Below are 20,067 nucleotides of genomic sequence, written 5' to 3'. Positions count from 1 at the left end.
TCACATTTTAACCTGTGAGGAGCCTGAGGGACAGCTTGGAACCACTCAGCCTATTGTGATGCAAATCCCCGTTAAATTGTGGGAAAGAGACTTGTTGCAGCAATGGGTGAGATAATCTAGCTTAGCCAGGGTGACTCCATTTTAAGCAATCCTGTTAACTCCATTTTAACCACCCTGAGCTATGTAGAGCACTTTGTTCCTGAAACTTTGTAGCCTGAGACATCTGGGATTTTGCAACCTATTTTTCTGAGAAACAGGGCCCACTGGCCCTATATACATCCTGTACCTGTAGCTGTGTAACTGCCTACCCCACATCCTGCTTGACAAACAACTTTAAATAGAATCTTTGTTAGGCTCTCCCTCACCTAACCTGCTCTTTCTGCTTCTGTAACAATTTTGCTTTCTGCCCCTCTAACCCTGAAAAGGTATAAAAATGTTGACTGCCTTTTGATCTGGGCTGAGAGGTTTGAGCAACAGCTGACTCTTGGAAGCAGGCATTAAACAGACTCTCAGCAAACTCAAGAGTGGCACTTCTGTTTTAAACTTGCTTTGGGTACAACATGGGGAGCTCAGGTTTTAATACCTGAACAATCATGTAGCTCCACCAGACCATCAAATGATGCAGGACAAGAGTTCTGTGCCTAATATGGGATTGGAAGAAAATTTGCAGAGCCTGAGGGAATGTTTAGAAATTAAGGCCGGGTGCGGTGGCTCACGCCTGTAATCCCAGCACTTTGGGAGGCCAAGGCAGGTGGATCACGAGGTCAAGAGATCGAGACCATCCTGGTCAACATGGTGAAATCCCGTCTCTACTAAAAATACAAAAATTAGCTGGGCATGGTGGCTCACGCCTGTAGTCCCAGCTACTAGGGAGGCTGAGGCAGGAGAATTGCTTGAACCCAGGAGGCGGAGGTTGCGGTGAGCCGAGATCTCGCCATTGCACTCCAGCCTGGGTAACAAGAGCGAAACTCCGTCTCAAAAAAAAAAAAAAAAAAAAAAAAAAAAAGAAAAGAAATTAAAGGACAAAATTCTCTCGAGGATTTAGGATATATTTTGATGGCAGCCATTGTTAAGCCTCCAGAGCCTATCGCTTTGAAATGGATAAAAAACAAACCTATATGTATAAAGCAATGGCCGCTAACAAAAGAAAAACTGGAGGCATGGCCGCGTGCTGTGGCTCATGCCTGTAATCCCAGCTCTTAGGGAGGCAGAGGTGGGAGGATAGCTTGAGCCCAGGAGTTCAAGACCTGCCTGGGCAATATAGCAAGAACCCATTTTCCAAGAAAAAAAAAAAAAAAGAAAAGAAAAACTGGAGGCTTTAGAAAATTTACTGAACAACACCTGAACAAACAAACCAAGGAAGAAACTGTAAGGCAATTAATCTGGTGGCAAGACCCACTCACAAAGAATTGGAAAAAGTCAATGTAATAAGCCAGGGGAGAGGATTTGCTTGTATTTCTAATCAACAACCTGTGTGGGTACCTTCCAGACATTTAAAGCCATACTATAAGCCAAATACCGAAAAAAGAGACTTGCAGAGGAACCCCCCAGTCACAGAGATGGCGAGACTAACATGGAGGTGGAGTACTGCTTCCACGGCGGGAACACGCCAAACAGCACCACCGACTTGGAGTCAGATTAAAGAAGCTTTCACAAATATCGGAGGAAAACCTGAAGAAAGCGGGACAGCCTATTATGCTAATCATGATGACGGTTATCATGATTAAAGTGAGCATTTCTGGAGTTGGGATAGAAGTAAAAGAAAGTGCCGGGCATGGTGGCACGTGCCTGTAGTCCCAGCTCTTTGGGAGGCTGAGGCTGGAGGAGCTCTTGAATCCAGGAGTTCTGGGCTGTAGTGCGCTATGCCAATCAGGTGTCCCCACTAAGTTCAGTGACCTCCAGGGAGCGGGGGACCACCAGGTATGCCTAAGGAAGGATGAACCAGCCCAGGTCGGAAAACGGAGCAGGTCAAAACTCCCATGCTAATCAGTAGTGGGATCGAGCCTGTGAATAGCCACTGCACTCCAGCCTGGGCAACATAGTGAGACCCCCTCTCTTTAAAAAAAAAAAAGAAAGAAAGAAAAAGAAGTAAAAGAAAGTTTTATACATTGGGCATCTTTCCTTCCTTTATTGATCTCTAGCCTTAGTATTTTCTGTAATAATTTAGGAAATAAAGTAACAATGTTTTGGCCATCAAAACCTGAATGCAAATAAAGAATGGTCCCCTAAGTTAAAAACATTAACCTGTTGTGATAGAGGCTGAGATGCTGCACAACAATTCCCATGGAATTATTATTGATTATTGGTCCCCTGGGGGATACTTAGCAATGATTGCACCCGTCAGTAGTCTTGGAGTAATACGGAATTCAGATGGCAAATAAAGAACTGCAATTACTTAGAATTTATACATACCGAGACCAACAACTCTATTGTCTGGAGAAATGGGGAATTAATAGAGCCACAACCAAAAATAATGTGGCCAATAATAAGAGCTGGATAAAAACTTTGCAAAATACCTATGGCCCTAAAACCAGTAAAAGTCCGGGAAGGAAAATAGAAAATCAGGCCCTAGTTCTCATTCATTGGAAATTTACAAGAATTTTTTAAAAGTTCTTTAGATTCAGGGCTATGCTAAACCCCCTATATCTTTTGGTGGTAGGAGAGTTACAGGTTAACTTTAGGAACTCTAAAAGTATGATGAGACTGAACATAATCAGGACAGAATAAATCAGCACCTGGAAAGGACTTTGGACAGCAAGCAAGGAGGGGAGGACCCAGAGGGCCCTCGACGCCCCTTTTTAGCAGGAATTAGCTACAGGAGAACGACCTTCACCCTATTTTCCAAAAGATTTCTGGGTCCCAACTCCTTAAGAAAAAATGTAAGAGTAGGTAGTCAGTCAGGTTCCGAGGTGCCTGAGGAAGCTGTTGATGGATTGGCAGCCCTAAAATTTGGATGAAAACACTTGGAGGATCTATGATTGCTGTTATGATTATGTTATTGATCTGTTCTGTTTCTCTTTGTGTAGTCTGCAGGTATGGATCCAGAAGCCTCCAAGAAATGGTTCACCAAGATAGAGCTATGCTTGCTTACCTAGCTTTGTGAAACAAAGAAGGGGGAAGAGGTTGAGAAACATTAAGTTTACCCTGCCCACCATGGCTCCTTTGTGGAGGATACCTTTTAGCTTGTATTTAGTGGTAGGCAGGTGACAGCTGCCTACTTGGTATATTCTTGAGTTATGTGTATATGTAGAACACCTGTGTATTAATAAGAATCACCTGTCAAAGAGCCAATAAATATGTGGATGAATCTCAGGGCTCAGGGCCTTCAGTCCTGGAGAGCTGCAAGTGTGATAACCTACCTTTTGTTAGCCTAACTGACTCTCTTTCTTAGCCAAGAGCTGTTCAGACTCCAGGTTAGCTTCTTGAGCCGGACAGATTCCATGTTGGCTTCTTTACTTGCCCCTCCTTCTCTTTCCTGACCCTGAGCATGTAGCTGGGTTAAGCTGACTCCAAGCAGACCCAGGGAGTACAAGCATCTGCCTGTAATCCCAGCTACTTGGGAGGATGAGGCATGAGAATCACTTGAACTCAGGAAGCGGAAGTTGCAGCGAGCCAAGATCACGCCACTGCACTCCAGCCTGGATGACCGTGCAAAAACTCCATCTCAAAGAAAAGAAGTTCCCTTTCAACGCCTGTTTATTTATTCCATAAATATTTACTAAATGATTCTAAGGGTTTTTTTTTGTTTGTTTGTTTTTTTTAATGATTCTAAGTCCTAGGGCTGCAGAGGTGAAGAAGAAAGACTAGGTCATCTTATATCCAGTGGAGGATGTTTGGATGTCAGAAAGGGTAGGGTGGTGGCTTTTTCCAGGCAGGCTAAAGGAGGGAGGTCACAATGTGTACTTTGTGATGAGATCTGTCCTATAGCTAGGGACACCAAGGACCCTACTGAGAGGTATTCCTGCCCTCCGCAGTACTAACCACATGCTGTCTCTCTGCCCTGGCCTCTTCTACCCCATGCCCAGCTGTAGTCCTTTTTGGGGGTGAGCAAATGGATAGTGAGGCAGGAGAGGAGGGAGGGGTTGGAAGGAGGTGAGGGGTTTTGGGACGGGGAGCGTGGAGGCCGACAGGATGGAGAGAAGCTGTTGCTGTCTGTGGCCTCAGCCCCTCATCCTTCCAGGTAGAGAAGCCAGTCTGCCGCCCGTCACGGAGCCACTGCCTGGGACAGACATGAAGCGCTGGCAGATTTTTGTCCTGTGGATCTTTTGGGTGCTCCTCCTCTGGCTGATGGCCCCCTATCTGGATCTGACACCTGAATCAGCACCCCAGGAAAAACGAATGTACTTGGTTCCATGGCGTTGCAACTGCCCCTGGTTCGGTTTCGGGACGTTTGGCTGCCCTTCGGAGACCCTCAACTGCTCCTCCTGGCCCCACCCAGCCACAGAATGGAACTGGCTTGATGCGTGCTCCAGGAAGACCATGGGGTACCTGACGAGGACCAGGGAGTCTGTGACTTCTGACACTGTGCACTGGTGGTTGGTCAGTGGTCAACACTGGGCCCCGTCCCATCCCTCTGCTTCCCAGGCCTCACCAATCTCCCACTTTCCAGCCCAACCCCCTGGCCTCAGCCCTGTCTTCACAGGCCCTGGATGGAGATCTTACCCACCCAGCTGTGTTTTCCCTCCCCTGGGCCCAGCCCCCAGTGTCCTCCCTCCTGCTGTTTCCAGGGCATGAACTCGGGGAGCAAGCTTGGGAAATTGTGGAAGAAGCTGTTTAAAGTGATTCCCAGGCTCTCGGTGAACCATTCTGATTTTTATTGTGGGACTTGTGCGCTGTTGGGGCACCCACAGATCCTGCAGGGCTCCAGCCATGGCAATGACATCGACCAATACCCCCTGGTTTTCAGGTGGGTGCTGGGGAGAGGGTGGGAGCAGGAGGGCCAGCCAGGCCTGCCCCACAGTTCTGTCAGTTTCTGCTCCCCTTCCCAAGATGAAGTGGGCCCTAGTCCAGGGTTTTGAGATGGACTGGGGAACCAAACCACACATAATGCTTCATCTGTCCCAGGAATGCCAGTGACCAGGGTTCCTGGGCGCAGCTGGAGATGCTGCTGCGGAAGCTCTTTGAGCTGGTGTGGCCTTCAGATGCTCTGAGTGACGAGGTGATGGAAGAGGGGTCCCCAAACATTGCCTGTGTGCGGGTGAGGGGAGGTCATGGCAGGGAGTAGCAGCAGGGGTCCTGGGAAGCCCCTCTATTGGCTTACTGGGGATACCTGCAGGACTTTCCCAGGTCTTGGGGCCCAAACTCCCCCAACTCCTGCTGTACCTGAGTGAGTAAAGGAACGTGCCACACTCTGAGACTCAATAAAGAGTCCTTTATTGCCTATGACTGAGAGACGGCTAATGCCCAAAGTTCTCTCGGCCCCAAAGAAAGAGCTAGGTGGTTTTCTTATACCCTAGTTTCAAAGGGGAGGGGTGACCTCACTTAAGCAATTTTTCACAAAAGCAGAGCAAGCAAGTTAAAAGATATACTAGTACATAAGAAGTAAACAGTTCCAGGTGCAGAAGCTTAAGCTGTCACAAAAGACATGCAACTTACAGATCTGGGGGCTCTGGGTACTTAGCAGCATCTGCATTCCCAGGGGCTGCTGGTACTGCTTGACTCGGTGTCTTATCGGTAAATGCATTCCTGTGTGTGCCTGGCGTCATCTTGCCCCAGCTACACACTACAGCTACGTACTTAATGGAAGGAAAATAACTATAAGTGAAGAAGCTAAGATGGAGTCTATCCAGCTCCTTCAATTAAGAATGAGTTGAGGCTGGGTACGGTGGCTCACACCTGTAATCCCAGCACTTTGGGAGGCCGAGGCAGGTGGATCACGAGGTCAAGAGATCGAGACCATCCTGGTCAACATGGTGAAACCCCGTCTCTACTAAAAATACAAAAAATCAGCTGGACATGGTGGCGCGTGCCTGTAATCCCAGCTACTCAGGAGGCTGAGGCAGGAGAATTGCCTGAACCCAGGAGGCGGAGGTTTTGGTGAGTCGAGATCGCACCACTGCACTCCAGCCTGGGTAACAAGATCGAAACTCCGTCTCAAAAAAAAAAAAAAAAAAAAAAAAAAAAAAAAAGAGTTGATTAGGCTAACAGGGTAGGTTAACACATTCCAATTCTTTCTCAGATTTTGGAAGATGGTCCGGTTCCCTAGTGGAGCGTAAGATAGCAAAGACAGCAAAGACATGGTGAGGGGGGATAGGAGAAGGGGTAGGATGTTGCTGTGGGTTGCTGGGGAAGGGCCCTCCCCCTTCCTCCCCAGGGGCAACCAGGGAAACTGGCTGCATTCCCAGGGTGAGGGTCATCCCTGGGGCCCAGGGCTCTGTTCCGTGTCTTGCACAACTGTGCCCAGGAAAGAAAGATTCTCGTATCTTCTCTTAAAATGCCTGTTCCTCAATGCCTTCAGCAGGGTGTCTAAAGTTTTCTGCCTGGCTTTCAAGACTCTACATTTAGGCCGGGCATGGTGGCTCACGCCTGTAATCCCAGCACTTTGCGAGGCCAAGGCAAGTGAATCACCTGAGGTCAGGAGTTGGAGACAAGCCTGGCCAACATGGTGAAACCCTGTCTCTGCTACAAATACAAACATTAGCCAGGCGTGGTGGTGGGTGCCTGTAATCCCAGCTACTTGGAAGGTTGAGACAGGAGACTTGAACCCTGGAGGCGGAGGTTGCAGTGAGCTGAGACTGCGCCAGTGCACTCCAGCCTGGGCAGCAAGAGTGAAACTTCATCTCAAAAAAAAAAAAGACTCTACATGTTCTGACCCCTCCCCTCGCCTCCTGTCTCCCAGGCTTTCATATGGGCTCTTAGAATTCCCTAAACACGGCCGGGCGCGGTGGCTCAAGCCTGTAATCCCAGCACTTTGGGAGGCCGAGGCGGGTGGATCACGAGGTCAAGAGATCGAGACCATCCTGGTCAACATGGTGAAACCCTGTCTCTACTAAAAATAAAAAAAATTAGCTGGGCATGGTGGCTCATGCCTGTAATCCCAGCTACTCAGGAGGCTGAGGCAGGAGAATTGCCTGAACCCAAGAGGGGGAGGTTGCGGTGAGCCGAGATCGCACCATTGCACTCCAGCCTGGGTAACAAGAGCGAAACTCCGTCTCAATAAAAAAAAAAAAAAAAAGAATTCCCTAAACACACAAGCTGCCCCATGCCTTCTCATGCTCCATTCCGTTTGCCTGGAACGCCCTTCTCTTATGTCCTGGGGTGTTCCCCTGTCTTCCTCCACTGTCATGAAGAGAAGCTAGTTGACATTCTCTTTTTGGGGCTCCTAGGTGACTATAGGAGTGTGTTTATCTCAGTGTGTCCAGAGTCTGTTTCCCGGAAGAAGTGAGCTCTAGTCTCCTCCCAGCTCCAAGGGGCAACCTGTCATCCTAGGTGCTGCGTGAAGGGAGGCAGCGGTAAGGACAGGAGTCCATCTGCTGATGCACATGTCCCTCTCTCATCCACCAGGTCACCCTCTTTGGATTTGGATCAGAATAGCAAGGAAAGTGTTTCTATCACTGGGAGAAGGATAATCAGACCAAGGAAATACTGCCCACGTCCGGTGCAGAAGCAGAAATCGAAGTCATCCATCAGCTAGCAAGTGGACAAGCTCACTGTCCACCTATGCTGCTTGGCTCAGTCCACACAAGTCCTATTTCTGGGGGGTAAAGGGCAAGAGGAAATTGCATGGAGATCAGTATGGTACTAAATAAAATCCTGGCCTGATTGTCTTACCTGCAAGCACAGTGTCTGGGAGGGATGGGCCAGACGTGCCTTCCAGATCTCAGGGGCAATACTTGAATTAATTTCTTTGCCTGGTCCCCTGGATCATGTAGGATGTGTAAGTCTAGATTCAATTTCATGCCAAGTACAAACCCAGACTTTGAGTTGTTGGGGGAGGCCCTTTTTCCACTCCGATAAAAGAAGTAAGTAAACCTCTTTGTTCACCCACGCTGGAGGGTGAGATTTTCTCTTTTTCCTTTCTTTTTTTTTTTTTGCTACCCCAGCTTTTCACAGAAGGTTTAGCATTTGAGGTTCCCAGTTTTTTTTTAGGTGTCTCAGTCCCAATTCCAATTCCAATATTTTTTTTTTTTTTTTTTTTTAGACTGAGTCTCACTCTGTCACCCAGGCTGGTGTGCAATGGCACAATCTTGGCTCACTGCAACCTCTGCCTCCCAGGTTCAAGTGATTCTTCTGCTTCAGCCTCCTGAGTAGCTGGGACTACAGGAGTGTACCATTTTTGTATTTGTAGTAGAGACACTTGGATAATTTTTGTATTTTTAGTAGAGATGGGGTTTTACCATGTTGCCCGAGTCTCCTGATCTTGTGACCCACCTGCTGTGGCCTCCCAAAGTGCTGGGATTACAGGCATGAGCCACTGTGCCCCCGGCCTTTTGTTTGTTTGTTTGTTTGAGACAGGAGCTTGCTCTGTTGCCCAGGCTGGAATGCAGTGGCACAATCATGGCTTATTGCAGCCTCAACGTCCCGGGTTCAAGGGATCCTCTCACCTCAGCCTCCTGAGTAGCTGGGACTACAAATGCATGTCACCATATCCAGTTCATTTTAATTTTTGTTTTTATAGAGAGGGGGTCTCACTATGTTGGCCAGGCTGGTCTTAAACTCCTTGGCTTAAGCAATTCTCCTGCCTTGGCCTCCCAAAGTGCTGGGATTACAGTTGTGAGTCACTGTGTCTAGCCCTTACAGTGTTCCTTCTGCAGGATTGATCTGAAGTATACTTCAGATCAAGTCATAAAGTGACCCAAGATCCAAGAAGTGCAGAAATTAACTGCTCTTCCTAATGGAAAGAGCTGAAAAGAATCTGGTCAAGGGCCCAGCTGTGTTGGCAGCAGTGGTGGCATTCCAGGCGGGCCATTCCTGGGGTAATCTTTGGCCACATTTTGCCTCTCATGATGATGGACTGAGCCTTGTTCTCCAGTTTTTGCATCATCCTGTAAACTACTAAATATTTAGCCTGCGAATTGTTTTTCTCTGAAGTTTACCAATCTGTTGACCAAGACCAAGAATCCAGCTGCTGTAATTAACAAAGAATAAAAAAATCAGACTCTTGACTGGGCATGGTGGCTCAAACCTGTAATCCAGCATGTTGCCAGGCTGAGGCAGGAGGATTGCTTGTGCCTGGGAAATTTCTGCATAATTTGCCCCTTAATTTGCATGTAATAATTGCGTTAAGCATGGGCAATTCTTTGTCTAGTGATAGTTCTTTGTATGTGAAAGTGCTGCTTGCCCTCCTTAAGGGTAAAAGATGTTGTGTACATAAAGGGCAGCTAGAAAATTTTCTACACTTTGTGCAGCAGATTTGCCCATGGTTTCTGGAACAGGACACAGTTAGTTTAGCTACTTGGATAAGGGTAGGACAGCAGTTACATAACAAATACACAGCTAAGGGACATCAGACGATGCCAGTTTATACTTTTGCTCTTTGGTCTTTGATTAGGGATGCTTTAGACCCCCAACATGAGGCAGACAAGTTTAAAAGAAAACAGTTCTTCAGTAATTCTGTTTAAACTGTAATTTTCTTTATTGTGTTGGTACAGTATTTTATTATCATTTAACCTCAGGATAGTCAGACCAACAAAATTGTATTACTGCTCTTTCTAACACACTGAGGAGAGTTCAGGCTATCTCGGCATCTCCTAAAGGCCAGGAGACAAGTGAAGATGCCCAGGCAGCCGAGCCTTCTGCCCCACCTATGGACTTCCCTCCGCCACCCCAAGTCTTACTTGAAACTGCTTCCTCTTTTGAGAAGCAGGGTGATGAAGATGGCTCAGAAGAGCCTCTGCCCCCAAAGTATCAACAAAAATTAAAGGATGAAATAACTAGAGAGAAGCAGGACCATTGACCTCAAACGTTTGCAGCTCTTAATTTTACTGAACCAAAGCCCAGAGGGCTCATACAAGAAAAACGCAAGGGACATAATGAAACTCATTTTAAGATCTACCCCCTGCAGGCAGCTTTATGTGGGGCGATGGCACGAGGGGAGGATGCGGAGGGGCTTCAGGTTTGCCCCGTGCTGGTATGCCCAGACCCTAATAATCCAGGACAGATGCTGAGACAGCATGATCCTTTGTCTTTTAAATTATACAGAGATTTAAAAACAGCTTCAGCCTCTTATGGACCTATTCCCCATTTGTGATACTCTCTTGGATGCCTTGGCCAATGATGCCTTGGCCCCTAAGGATTGGTATAATCTTGCAAAAGCAGGCTTGGATCTGAGAGATTATCTAAAATGGGAATATGATTACCACGATAAGATGTAGTCAGCAGGCTGAGCACAATACAGCTCATGTGTGAATAAATCTGTGGATATGTTAGTGAGTAATAAAAACTTTGAGCCCTTACAAAATCAGCTTGGCTATCCTTTAAAGGCTTATCGACAAATAAATATTTGTACTGCACAGACTTGGAGGTCTCTTCCAGCCAAAGGTGAAAAGTCCCAAAAACTTAGTAAAATTGTCCAGGGACCAGAGGAACCATATGCAGACTTCACTGCCCACCCACTTCAGGCAATAGGATGGCTTATAGCTGACCCAAAAACCAACAATGTGTTAGCAAAACAAATGGCTTTTAAAAATGCCAACAGGCCAGGCGTGGTGGCTCAAGCCTGTAATCCCAGCACTTTGGGAGGCCGAGGTGGGTGGATCACGAGGCGGGTAGATCACGAGGTCAAGAGATCGAGACCATCCTGGTCAACATGGTGAAACCCCGTCTCTACTAAAAATACAAAAAATTAGCTGGGCATGGTGGCGCGTGCCTGTAATCCCAGCTACTCAGGAGGCTGAGGCAGGAGAATTGCCTGAACCCAGGAGGCGGAGGTTGTGGTGAGCCGAGATCGCGCCATTGCACTCCAGCCTGGGTAACAAGAGCGAAACTCCCCCCACTCAAAAGTATAAAAATTGGCTCCTTTTAAGTATCTAGTAACAATCATTTCTGGTCACACTATTCATCCTCAGAGGCTGCAAATTCACTGGGACTGTATACATATACTTTAAATGATTTTCAAAAACTCCCTGGAGACATTAATTGGCTTTGCTCTATGCTAAAATTGACTGCTGGCCAATTACCACCACTTTTTACAATTTTGCCAGGTGATCCTGACCCCACCTCCTCTAGAACTTTAACTGAACTAGCAACATTAGTTCTTAAACAGGTGAAAGAAGCCATAGCTCAGGCTCAGTTAACTCGCATTAACCCACAACTTCCCTTAGATCTAATTATCTTACAGATTGCTCATACACCCACTACAGTGCTGTGGCAAAAAGACTCCCCTGAGGAGTGGTTATATTTGGCTAACACCCCACCTAAGTCTCTAACACCTTACTCTTCAGCAGTTTCTTCTCTAATAGCTAAGCGTAGAGAGCGATGCTATCAGATCTTTGATCGAGACCCCAATACAGTCATTGTGCCATATAACACCACTCAACAATCCTGGCTGTGACAATATGCTGGAGACTGGGGACTAGCCTTTGCAAATTTTACAGGACAGATAGTATATCATTATCCTTCCTCTAAAATACTTTCATTTACACAACAACATCCATTCATTTTTCCTAAAATTGTCCAAACACAGCCAGTTCCTTTAGCTCAATTAGTGTTTACTGACGGCAGCCGTTCAAAAAAAGCCGCTTACGGCAAGCAGCTCTCAGGTGGAGGCCACCCCATTTACTTCTGCTTGGCGAGTTGAGCTTTATGCTGTTTACAGGGTTCTCAGAGACCACTCACAGGCAGTTAATATCTACTCAGACAGCAAGTATGTGGTGGGAGCCATTCAACATTTAGCAAGGACTCTCATTGCCTCTGCCTCAAAAGAGATTTTTCAAATTTTTACAATTCTACGGCGCATGCTCCACCAGCGAAAGTCCTCTATTTATTGGACATATCAGATCACACTCGGATCTCCCAGGTCCTCTGACAGAAGGCAATGCAACTGTGGACAGTCTTGTCTGCCCCCACCTAGTGGGTTCACTTATTTCCCAGACACAAGAATCCCATACAACATTTCATCAAAACGCTAGTGCTCTGCTCTTCACTTACCAGACAGCTTGTTGAAACTTGCTCTGCCTGCCAAACTCTCCTCCCACTTCAAAACTCAGCTGCAAATCCCAGAGGTTTTAAGCCGAACGCCTTGTGGCAAATGGATGTTACTCATTTGCCCTCTTTTGGCCGTTTGCAGTATTTACATGTGCTGGCGGATACTTACTCTGGTTTCATTTTCACCCAACCGCTCTCAGGGGAAGTGGCCAAACATTAATTTTTGCCTAGCTACCCTTGGTCTGCCTCTTTATCTTAAAACAGATAATGGTCCTGCCTATGCTTCTGCTACTTTTACTCAATTTTCTGCAACTTTTACTATTGTACATACTACAGGCATTCCATATAATCCAACAGGTCAAGCTATTGTTGAGCACACTCTCTGCACTCTCAAAACTCAAACTGAAAAAGAAGAGAGAAAATTATAGAGGAACTCCGGCTACCCGAGTTTCTCCTGCATTGTATACCCTTAATTTTTTAAACTGTGATGAATCTGGACATTCTCCTGCAGATAAGGCACTTTGCCACCAGGGAAATACCTAAGGCATGGATCCGATGGAAGGACCTCCAAACAGGACTTTGGAAAGGACCAGATCCTACTATGATGTTATGTTTGTGTTTTTCCAGAAGGAGCCAGTTGTCCAGTTGTGTCCACTGCGTTCGGCACAGCCATGGACCAGCATTAATTGGTGATACCCTCAAAGAGGCTAAAACTGCCGGGCGCGGTGGCTCAAGCCTGTAATCCCAGCACTTTGGGAGGCCGAGGCGGGTGGATCACGAGGTCGAGAGATCGAGACCATCCTGGTCAACATGGTGAAACCCCGTCTCTACTAAAAATACAAAAAATTAGCTGGGCGTGTGGTGGCGCGTGCCTGTAATCCCAGCTGCTTAGGAGGCTGAGGCAGGAGAATTGCTTGAGCCCAGGAGGCGGAGGTTGCGGTGAGCCGAGATCGCACCATTGCACTCCAGCCTGGGTAACAAGAGCGAAACTCCGTCTCAAAAAAAAAAAAAAAAAAAAAAAAAAAAAAAAAGAGGCTAAAACCAAAAGAGAAAAAGAGGGGACCGAGGAAAAAAACCCACAAAAGGATGAGAGTCTCGCCAACAAGCTGGGAACAGATCAAACAGCTGATTCAGCGAGCTGCAGCAACAATGGCTGGCCGAGGCCCCCAGATGACTCCTGAAATTATGTTCATGGCTATGATGACAATTACAGCATGCCAGGTGTGCTGTGAGGGAGCAGACGTGTGCCGGGCATTTGTCCCAGAGCCCTTAGTTTTACAGCCAGTGACCTGGGCAAGTAAATCAGCTCCTGTGTTAGTAAACGACACATGGATACTTGGAGGAAGAGCTCCGGAGCCCTCCTCCTATTATGGAAATTATAATTACACTGAACGGACTGCTGACACTCCTTTATGTGCCTCCATGATGGAGCAAACAGGTTGTATAAAGACTAAACAAAAAAATAAAACGACAGCAGCCACTATTAGGAAAGCCAATCTTTCAGGACCTTGGAACCTTTTTCGTTACCAGTCCAAGATTAGTAAATGGGGGTTTCCAAGCAACACGCATAATATTTCAGGTATACACACCCCATGAAATATAGCCACAGTAAGACTGGGATAAAATTTAAAGGCTTTCCAGAGTGGAAGGACTGTGCTAGTGTGCTCCCTGTAAAGCATAATCTTTCTAAAAACTGGACAATGTGTGAGCAGTCTCACAATACAGTTAATGGTGCTGGGTACCCAGAAGACATGTCATTCAGAGCCTTCGTCCGCAATGTTCTAACAACAAACTATGGGACTTTGCAAAAGGAACTGTGGCGTCTGGTCGCTGCCATGGACTATGTCGATTTTCCCAGCATATTTACAAATGACATGTATGGACTAAAGGCTTGTGTTCCTAGCCCATATGTGATTGTAACAGGGGAGGTCAATGTAACCCAATATGGAGGGAAATTTTATGTGTCTTGTATAAACTGTAATCTTACTTCTTGTGTATCTACTTATAATAAGGAACAAAGTCTACTGCTGTTAAAGCAGCCTGTATATATGATGATTCCTGTCAATTTAACAAGAGTGGTATGAGAATAGGGGTTTGGCAGTGTTGCAACAATGAAAAAAATGTTGTCTCGATGTAAATGAGTGCTGAGGTTATTGATTCTTGGTACTGTAACATTGATACAAATTATTGCCAGTTCTACAGTTACTGCCATTCCACTTTCTTAAACTACTCAAACAGCCCATTATGTAAATCAATTAACATCAAATGTTTCTCAACTTACGGCCACTCAGGAGAATATTGCTCTGAGGTTAGAGGCCAGACTGGCAGCTCTTGAGACAGCCACTGTGTTTATAAAAAATGAACTGGAGACAATAAGATTAAGACAAAGATTTAGATGTCACAGTAATTATATTGCTATCTGTGTGATCGCTGTAATTTGAAATTATACAAAATAGAATTGAAAAACAGTTAAAAAACAACTTTGTGGAGCTCAAGGTTGTTATAATTTAACTAGTGACTTAATTAAAGTACATCCGAAGGCTGGGCATGGTGGCTCACACCTGTAATCCAAGCACTTTGGAGGCCAAGGTGGGTGGATCACCTGAGGTCGGGAGTTCAAGACCAGCCTGACCAATATGAAACCCAGTCTTTAAAAAAAAAAAAAAAAATTGCCGGGCGCGGTGGCTCAAGTCTGTAATCCCAGCACTTTGGGAGGCCGAGGCGGGTGGATCACGAGGTCGAGAGATCGAGACCATCCTGGTCAACATGGTGAAACCCCGTCTCTACTAAAAATACAAAAAATTAGCTGGGCATGGTGGCACGTGCCTGTAATCCCAGCTACTCAGGAGGCTGAGGCAGGAGAATTGCCTGAGCCCAGGAGGCGGAGGTTGCGGTGAGCCAAGATCGCACCATTGCACTCCAGCCTGGGTAACAAGAGTGAAACTCCGTCTCAAAAAAAAAAAAAAAAAAAAAATTACATCAGAAAATTGATAAAATACAATAAGCACACCTTGATATAAAGGACCCTACAAAAATAGCAAAAAAGATATTGGGTTAATTACAGGGATTTAATCCTTTTGAAATTCTGAGACATGCCTTCTGGCTGTTTATGATACTTGTTATCTGTGTAATTATTCTGTTTTTGTTATATACAACAGTCCATATTTGCAGAAATCTAAACAGTAAAAACTTACAAGCTAAACTGCATTATTTAAAATTACAGACAGGTCGGGCACAGTGGCTCATACCTGTAATCCCAGCACTTTGGGAGGCTGAGGCGGGTGTATCACAAGGTCAGGAGTTCGAGACCAGTCGGGCCAAAATGTTGAAACCCCGTCTCTACTAAAAATACAAAAATTAGCTGGGTGTGGTGGCGCGTGCCTGTAATCCCAGCTACTCAGGAGGCTGAGGCAGGAGAACTGCTTGAACCTGGGAGGTGGAGGTTGCAGTGAGCCAAGATCGTGCCATTGCACTCCAGCCTGGGTGACAGAGTGAGACTCTGTCTCAAAAAATAAATAAATAAATAAATAAAATAAAATTCCAGACAGTAAAATAGGTATTAAAATTAAAGGCGTTTGTACAAAACAAAGACACACAGAATATCAGTCCTAACAAAAGTTACAGACTGAAGCTGAAATAAGGTATGTGGGTACATATGCTCTTCAGTGACGTGTGGTCTAATATTATTTACAAAACCATTAAGCCTCTAAAAATGATGTTGATTGTAATACCGAACCTAAATAAATAATTGAATAGTCAATGACAGGTAAGATCCTCAGAGGAGAATGACCTATGACAAACACAGTCACAGCAAGGCCAACAAACATCAGGGATGTGTCCAGCCGGCCATCCCTCCTGAGGCTCTGAGCATTACCCCACAATACTGTAGATCTAACTTGCCTTCACTGTGAAGGTGATGCCTGCTATTAAATACAACTTAAACATAAAATTCCCATGTAGTCTGTTCAGTGTACTACACCTTACATATTAATAACAGTAATGATTTATGCTATGCCAATTTTTGTTATGTTTATATTTACAGTTAAGCGGGAGGTATAGAGAGCCAGAGTAGCCCACCCTCTCTGGGGGAATCAGCAGCAAGGCTGCTGTGAACTTTGGGTGAACTCCATAGAAGCGAAACCATAATAGAGGAATGTGTGTGTCTTGCTTTATCATTCATGCTGGAGTACAGTGGTACAATCTCGGCTCACTGCAGCCTTGAACTTCCAGGTTCAAGTGATCCTTCTGCCTCAGCCCCCCAGGTAGTTGGGACTACAGGCATGCACCACCATGCCTAGCTAAAATTTCCTAACCACTTGCATGCACTTGTTTCATTTTAAATAGATGACAAGAGAGTCTATCAAATAAAGTTTGGAGAGATGGGAAATTTATTTATTTATTTATTTATTTATTTATTTATTTATTTATTTATTTTTTGAGGCGGAGTTTCACTCTTGTTACCCAGGCTGGAGTGCAATGGCGCGATCTCGGCTCACCGCAACCTCCGCCTCCTGGGTTCAGGCAATTCTCCTGCCTCAGCCTCCTGAGTGGCTGGGATTACAGGCACACGCCACCATGCCCAGCTAATTTTTTGTATTTTTAGTAGAGACGGGGTTTCACCATGTTGACCAGGATGGTCTCGATCTCTTGACCTCATGATCCACCCGCCTTGGCCTCCCAAAGTGCTGGGATTACAGGCTTGAGCCACCGCGCCCGGCCGGCAAATTTACTTTTAACCCTATTACAAAGTTTTCCTGTAGATTCTACCCTCAAGAGGAACCAAAAAGCTCTTCCTTTTTTCTCTCTGCCTCCAGCTTGACAACCCTATGCTATGAATAGGCAGCTCTCCTTTCATATACACCATGCCAGCCTTGGCACAGGTTGGTGCCCCTTTTCATTCTTATCTCCATCACCCTTGATTGCCAAGCCTTCCCTTGACAGCTGGGCCCTGGGCAGAATGCCAAGGTGAAGGACTCTATTGGGCATCAACTCCTTCATTATCCCCAGGGAGGCCACGGGACACACTGAATGGCACCTCTCCCCTTAGCCTCCAGCCCCGCCTTTAGAAGGGCACCCTTGAGGACTGATTAGGTCCAGAGGGAGGCAAGAGCTACAGCGTTGGAAGGAGGCATGCTGCGGACAGTTGAGGAGGGGATGGAGGGCAGGGGGATGTGACCATGACTGCTCACTTTTCCCAGTGCCTGGTGTCTGAGTTAGTGTGCCACCTGCCACGTGCTTTGCTCTGTGTGACAAGAATGTAGCCTTCAACGGGGGGTTTGAGCTTATGCTTACCTGTGGCTGATGTTTTTGCTGTTTGCTCAGAGGTTTAACCTGAATGAACTGATACACCTGCCATTGCTCCTGGATGTACCCCTCAACTCTATAAATCCTGTGCATCCAATTGGCTTGGCAAACACTTCAAAGGACCCTTAAGCCCTCTCTTTGTCCAATATGCTCTGTTTGACTCTTTCCCTGGCCTCATCGAGAGCAGCCAGTGGGTCTCTTCTGCACATCCGGGTCATTCTGCAAACATTTATCTGTGTCCAGGTTCTGTGTGCCTAGAGGTGAGCTCCTTCTCAGAGCTCCTTGTGGAGCTTTGTTTAATCAGCATTTGCCCAGATGACTGAAGAGCTGGGGCAGGAGCAGCAGCTAGCCTATCTCATTCACCAAGTTCCTTTATTTGGAGTTGGGCAGACAAACTTCAGAGATGGCCCCTTATACAGGAAAGAGAGTTATAGCCAGAGGCTCCAGCATGAATCATCAAACCACATGCAACAGCAGAGGCCAAGGTTATCAGTCAGCTAGAATGTAAGACTACTCTTGGCCAGCAATCTGACCTGCAGGGCTGGAATATTCATGGACAGAGGAGGTTTTGCTAGGAAACTAAGACAGGAGGTGCAGGGGCAATGTGTGGATTATTAGTCTGGCACCGAATAACAGCCTTCCCTGATTCCTTCATCTGAACACCTAGTAGTAATTAAGAAAGAATCACATTTGAATACAAATTCTCATCCCCCTCCCTCCCTCTAAATAAATGGCCATGTGCTGAGAATAGGGGTACCCACTCTCTCAGATGACACATCACACAGCCTTGGCAGAGACGCATCTTTCCTCCGATCCCTGATCCATTCAATATTTTACCTCCAAACCTGCCTACCTGAGCCAAGGTTCAGGCCCTATAAGGGCATATGTAGAACTGGTACCATTGGCAACGAAAGGCTAAGAGATCAGAGTGTCTACCCTGTGACCAGACTACTGATATAATGAATTGGGTAAGATCAGCTAGCCAGGAGCACAGTCCAAAGAAGCCTCACCTCCAGCAGGGTAGAGGGGGTAAAAAGGCCTCAGGATCCCATGTTTTTGCCCCTCCTCCTCCCTTGCTTGCTTCTTAAGTGTGGTGAGCAGAGTTGAGCTTGCACCGCTCCTCAGTTGTGCCCAGAATCACGTGGAGGGGTCTCTTGGTTTGGAGCATACTGGCAGCTCTTGCTTCTTCCTTCTCCCTGCCCCTGTCCCCTGGCCCCATTCCCCTACTCTGCAGGGTAGTGGGTCAGAAGGCAGGAGGTGAGGTATTGCAGGCTGGACAGCTGAAGGTGTCATCTGCCCCAAGGCCAAACTAAGACAACCAGAGATCTGTCCCATGGGCTGAGATGAGGCCTGCAGGCAAAGCCTCAGGCCTGAGGTCAGCTCGCTGCTTTTGTGGCTGGGGTTTCCCACTCCTGAGGTACTTCTAGAAGTCCTGCTGCTAGCCCAAGAGCTGCAGAGGTTCTGTGGCTGCTCAATTCAGCCCTGCATCTGCTTGGCCTGCCTTCACCAGCAGGGTGTGTCTGCCTGGTTTAATCAGCGCTTTGGATGGGTCCTGAAGTCCTGATGCAACTGGAGACCACCCTATCTCCAGAGGCCGGTGGATGCTCAGTCCTGGGCTTGGGGCTACATCCTTTCCTTGACCCCTTCCTCTGCTGGGCCTCCAGCTGCAATGATTCCAGCCTTTCCTTGGTACTGGAACTAGGGGTGTGATAAGCAGCCTGTGTTCTCCATAGGCACCAATGCCAGGACACCCAACCCAATTCCAGCTGGTCAAGAAGCTACCCTAACCGATCCCCAGTCCACAGCTAGACCCCAAGATCCGACTCTGCCAGTCCTGTGCCATGTGTATTTGGGATATAGGATAACCATCGCTGAGCACCACACTGTGCTCAAGTGGGGGCAGGAGGGTAAGGGTGGGAAGCAGCACCAATCTGAGCCCCAGTGCCTTCCTATCTCTGTAGAATGAACCAGGGTTTGTTCTGGGCGTTGAGAATAATGTGAGCAATGGAACCTCCCTGCACTTAAAGCACCCGGAATACTCATGGCCTGCATGAGAATACCCATGTGCTGTGGCTGTCATTGAAGCCTGCACATCGAGTGTGGATTGCAATGGTTTTATCAGGCGGTATGACTGGTGGGGGCCCCAGGCCTGGCACAGCCAGCCATTGGCACTCTGGTATCAACATTGATCTTGCCCTCCTTGTGCAGCCTGTAACTGTAGACTCCCCACCCTCCCTATCCCAACATATACCAGCTTCTCCTTCTTTAATGGGTACATTCACGTCAGACAGCTTTTCTGTCTTCAGGGTGCTGGCAGTCCCATGTGGGAAGCAGAGGAGCAAAGGTCATTGGGTTAGGAGGTGATGGTCACCACTCTAACACACAAAGCATGCAGGCTCCTTGAGAGAACAGGGGCAGCACCTGCCAGATCCCAGCACTCCCTGGGAACAAGAACATTGCCAGCCTCTGATGACTCTTGTCCCCTTCTGGTTTCAGGCCTTTCCAGCCAGTACCAGCTTCTATCAAAGCAGATAAGATTGGCTGGGCGCGGTGGCTCAAGCCTGTAATCCCAGCACTTTGGGAGGCCGAGGCGGGTGGATCACGAGGTCGAGAGATCGAGACCATCCTGGTCAACATGGTGAAACCCCATCTCTGCTAAAAACACAAAAAATTAGCTGG

General features: G+C 46.9%; 1 protein-coding gene across 1 annotated transcript; it reads left to right on the top strand.

Annotated features, from left to right (window-relative positions):
• Window positions 1-1,073: 1,073 nt before the first annotated feature.
• Window positions 1,074-5,224, top strand: C9H20orf173 (chromosome 9 C20orf173 homolog). The gene is made up of 3 exons (XM_039479340.2): window positions 1,074-4,539; window positions 4,728-4,906; window positions 5,065-5,224. The coding sequence occupies exons 1-3, from the start codon at window positions 4,132-4,134 to the stop codon at window positions 5,222-5,224; spliced, it is 747 nt and encodes a 248-aa protein (XP_039335274.2). The 5' UTR covers window positions 1,074-4,131.
• Window positions 5,225-20,067: the final 14,843 nt, after the last annotated feature.

This window comes from Saimiri boliviensis, chromosome 9 (assembly GCF_048565385.1).
Source record: "Saimiri boliviensis isolate mSaiBol1 chromosome 9, mSaiBol1.pri, whole genome shotgun sequence".
In the NCBI taxonomy this organism is placed as follows: Eukaryota; Metazoa; Chordata; class Mammalia; order Primates; family Cebidae; genus Saimiri; species Saimiri boliviensis.
This window is presented reverse-complemented; position numbering and strand designations above follow the sequence as displayed.